General features: G+C 34.7%; 1 protein-coding gene across 7 annotated transcripts in view; it reads right to left on the bottom strand.

Moving 5' to 3' along the window:
• LOC107622505 (serine/threonine-protein kinase ATM) overlaps window positions 8-4,576 on the bottom strand; it is a 44,281-nt gene continuing 39,712 nt past the window's right edge. For 5 of the 7 annotated variants that reach the window (XM_021113508.1, XM_021113509.1, XM_021113510.1 and 2 more), the window contains 9 exons: window positions 4,059-4,138; window positions 3,876-3,954; window positions 3,317-3,363; window positions 3,137-3,236; window positions 1,497-1,628; window positions 1,280-1,414; window positions 1,132-1,197; window positions 730-873; window positions 8-373 (listed from right to left, as the gene is read on the bottom strand). In XM_021113508.1, coding sequence (XP_020969167.1) covers window positions 296-373; window positions 730-873; window positions 1,132-1,197; window positions 1,280-1,414; window positions 1,497-1,628; window positions 3,137-3,236; window positions 3,317-3,363; window positions 3,876-3,954; window positions 4,059-4,138 — 861 coding nt within the window. In that variant the 3' untranslated portion in view covers window positions 8-295. Of the gene's footprint in view, window positions 374-729; window positions 874-1,131; window positions 1,198-1,279; window positions 1,415-1,496; window positions 1,629-3,136; window positions 3,237-3,316; window positions 3,364-3,875; window positions 3,955-4,058; window positions 4,195-4,576 lie in introns of those variants that run through there. The other 2 variants (XR_002355582.1, XR_002355581.1) reach the window with 1 other exon arrangement.

The following is a 4,576-nucleotide window of genomic DNA, read 5'->3' as shown; positions in this document are numbered from 1 at the left end:
CTCAATACTCAATAAATATTGCTTTTTCTTCCCTATACATTATTGACGGAAAGAAGCCGGAACAAAAACTTGCTCTTGAACGTAGCAGATCATCAGACCTTCTACGTTGTAAGTAAACATGAAACGACAATGATTGTATTACATGATACAAGAAAATATTTTACAACTCACCCCAAAATAATGAAGTGTTACATAATACAAGAAAACGGAATATGCAATTTGTGGATGGAGAGAACAAAAGAATGGCCGCCTGTACAAGATAACAAAGAGGGGTTGCCATGGACTCCATTATAAGTTATAACCAAGATCCCCATCCAGGAAACATTTGGCACAATCTTTCAGGATCTATTGCATCTTGAATCAGTTGTTGCACCTGCAATATAAATACCAGAATCACATGTATATTGCGTTTCTCAGCCAAGGTTTATGCTATCAATGGTTGAACTTTGTAATTGGAGAATAATGACAGCTTAAGATTTTTTATTTTGTTTTATTTATTTTCATTTTTTAATCCAAGACAACTGGTTAACTGAATAATTTAATCCAGTAAGATGGATTTACCTGTTTGCTAATGTAAAAATAATGTGCAACTTGTTTATAGTTACCGGCTGAATACTTAATCCAAGCCCTTAACAGTTAACTTGCATTTTGACAGGTTTATGTTTTAGACCAGTTGCAGAAAGTCATGTATGTAAAGGAATTGAGAAAATATATTTGTTAACCAACTACCTGTCCATGGATACTTCGCATTTCGCCTTCTTCATACCCATCTAGCTTTTGCTTGACACGCAGAAGTGCACGTGCAGCATCCTTATTTCCTTCGTACTCATTTTGAGGTTCCTCCAAACTTGTATCCAAATCATCATCCATTTCCTGTGGAGAAAAGAGAGAATAGCATTGTGAAAATAGCCAGTCACAAGGTTAAAAATCCAAAAACCATATAAAAATTTAATGGTCATTATAAAGGAAAAGGTAAAGGTTAAAAATTCTGCTTAAATTCCGATTTTTATGATGAGCGTTGATTTTATCTCAGCTAGCCACCCAAACTAGGCTGCCCTCATATAAACCCTCAATATTGGGATGCTGGATGCTGGATGAATAAAGAAAAATAACATTGATGGTTTAACATACCTTTTGACGCTGCAAAGCTTTCAGTGGAGACAAGGCCCATTTATAAAGAGGATCGTGTATAAAAACCTGAAGAGGACAATCATATTTTATGAAGAAAAATATAGAACAAATCAAATTCATACTAAACAATTGAGTGAAGTATGATTACCTCCACAATTGTCAGCAATGCTTCTTTGTTATTCCGCATAACAGACAGTGTTTCCTCGCAACATCTTCGGAAAACTCCCTCTACTCCAGTTACACCCATTCCATCAATTAGGTCTCTTGTAAGCCTGAATGGAACCTGCCAGAAGTTACAGGAGAAAATAAAAATCTAGAAGGTGATGGAAATAAGTGCATGCCTCAAGGTCAAATTGAAGACTTACCCGCTCTGGGGTCTTAAGCATCAAGCCTTGTTCAAAAGCAACACCAAGATCTATGTGAACTACCTCAGCAGTGGCTTGATCAATTAAAATATTCATTGCATGCCGATCTCCAAGGCCAACTATGTAACCAACCTGAAATATGAATTAACTACTAAATAGACCAAGTAATTGTAGGGGGATTTTGGTAATATTTCAGATAACTCACATTCCAGCTAAACAATGCTTAAAACTAAGTTATTTCGAACATGGGGTTGCAAGGTTTGACTGAAACAAGAACCAAACCAGATTGCAGTTAAACTTATTTTTGGAAACCTATTTAGCAGTTTAAAAGATGAGACCTACTGAACAGGTTAAAAATAACGTGAACCAATTTTAATATGGTTTCAGAAGTCTAAGACTAGCTATTCTGTTCACATCCTCCAGTGACTCATGAGGCCATGTATGGCCCACTAGTTTGCAAAGGTTGGGCCACCACTAGTTTGCAAAGGTTGGCCCACTTTGCAGCTACCACGAGCATCTCATTGATTTGAAGAACAAGATCACCTCTGCTATCATGCTTTTCATTGTCTTGCAAAACCGCACAAGCCTGGAGATGGTGGTGCTGCAAGGTTAAGATAGAAGCAGCACCAGTGGCAACTATGGTGAGTATGGCAGCAGATAAGGTGGTGGTACTCGTAACCATGGGGGGATAATGGTCTGACTAATCGAGGTTCACTGTCATTTTTTTTATTTGTTATCTGAATTGGATTAAAGAACAAAATTCAATGTGTTTTAATTTTCTTTGAAAAATTGTTTCTTAGGTAGCGTTTGTTTTGAAGTACTGAGACAGAGACTGAGAGACTGAGACTAAAATTTCTGTCTCTGTCTCTAAAATTTCAGTACTTCCAAAAAGTAGGGACACATGGGACTAAAATTTTTAGAGATGAAGACTGAAACTTTAATAACATTTTATACCTAAAATACCCTCATTTCAATTAATTAATTCCAATTTTACCCTTTGTACAAATTAAATTAGAGTTCCAGTCTTGTTTCAATTTTTGTCTCTCATTTTGCACCAAACAGAATACTGAGATTTATTTCAATCTCTGTCTCTTAATCTCTGTCTCTCAGTCTCAGTCTTTCCGTCTCTGTCTCTCCACCAAACGCTACCTTAAGGTTTAGTTTTAGATTGGGTTTGGTTTGCAAGGTTTTTCTAAGACTCAATATTAAATAAAAACAAAAGTGGAATAAATAGCAGAGTAGGATAACAAAGACGGGCAATTAAGTAAAGACGGGCAATTAAGTATCATAAAGTACTCAATTTGAATTTTTTTTTTTAATCTTTTTAGAGGTCAAAACCAATGGCTACATGTTTGCTTTCCAACATGGGAGGTAAAAATAGCACATAAAACCTAATGATGTATCATAAAGTACTCACTTTGAATTTATCATTTTATTTGTGTTAGTGTGTGTGTTAGAAATAAGGACGATATCATTTACAAGAAGATATCAATACCTGCTTTATTTCTATAAGTGTGTAATGAGTGCTTTAGTTTATCTTGATTAATGACAAACTATACTTAGATATGATATCTCATTGCCCCAGGATGGTCCAAACAATGAAATAGGCATGCTTGAAAAGTATAGTTCAGTTCACCTACCATGGAGCTAGCAGCTACACTTCGAGTGTAAGCAAGCCTCTTCTCAAACCACTCAGCTGGCTGCAAAAACCTCTCCAAGAAGAAGTAATGCATAACGGGCCTGCACGGCAACATCATTAAGCTACGAAGTTGTTATGTGACCTAGGTCATTTTAAAGAGAAGCATTGGCGAGGAAAAAACCTGAAATTCCTGCAGACTTCCTCGAATGCTTTGCGTTTGTCCCTTTCCTATAAAAACAAGACACATTATGTTCAATATATCAGAGAATGAAAGCAATTGTTTATATCATTTATGCTCTCGTAAATTCAAATATACATTCAATGTTTAGAAGTTTACATAAAACATACTTAACCATATTAAGCATAATTAAACTGTGCATACAATCTATTTTGCCTCCAAATTTCAATAAAACTAGCTAGCTTTTGTAACAGAATCCTCCAATTCTATTTTGTCAATGATCTCATCAATTAATTATGTTCAAGATTAAATCAGTAATATTCTGAAAAACTAGACAGAACAAAACATCTTGTAAGAATTTAAAGAAAAGTTCGAACATCAGAGCTTTGCAACATATAAAAGATTATCGAATGGCTATTTTTCGTATTTTGGAGTTCCCTCTACCACACTCCCTTTTTTTTTGTTTTCTCTATTTACTGTTTGAATCAGCAATATGCCTCAGCATAATTCAAGAAATATTTCTACACTCATTGAGAAATAACTTAAAATGTTATTTGCTTACATTTGCCATGTGCTCTCGACATTTGAGGAATGGCCAATCCCCTATTCCATAGCGACCATGAGCACCTCCATTTCTCATACTGAATTCAAGGAGGACCAATAACTTTAAAAACGAACAGAATAAGAAATTTCGTGTTGAAAAAAAAAAAAAGAAAAAAGAAAAAGAAACAACTGTCTTACTGACCTCCCTATGAGATATTCTCCAAGAGGAAGAGTTCCATTAACCCACTCAAGAACGCCAGCACTTGGAGTAAAAGGAACAACCTATTTGCATCAAAATTAGTAATTGCCAACCATTTTAAGAATTCAGTCTCCTGTCCCTTAAAAATTAATAGACACAAACTTAGGTAAACAATAAAGTCATTTTCCACCATGAAAATAAAATTTGCACATAAGATGAAAAGATATTGTAAGCATTTCATTTGCCAGCAAAATATACCCTCTAAAGCATGTCATATAATTTATCTATATTGGATACATAATTGAAAATAATGAGATGAAAATCATAATGAATCACTAGTTTTTCTAAGATTTGGTTTGGATGAAGTCCAGCTGGGTTCAAACCAGCTTTTATTAACATCCCTGCTTAAAATTGTTAACTAACAGCATGGATGCATTCAATAAACTAATAAAAAACTTTCAAAAATAATAATTAAATGAATTTTGAAAATTTACTTTCAGAGAAGCAACTCTTACTGCTCA

The sequence above is a fragment of the Arachis ipaensis genome, chromosome B10, assembly GCF_000816755.2.
Source record: "Arachis ipaensis cultivar K30076 chromosome B10, Araip1.1, whole genome shotgun sequence".
Lineage (NCBI taxonomy): Eukaryota > Viridiplantae > Streptophyta > Magnoliopsida > Fabales > Fabaceae > Arachis > Arachis ipaensis.
Note: the sequence above shows the minus strand (reverse complement) of the source record. Positions and strands in the feature narration are given on the sequence as shown.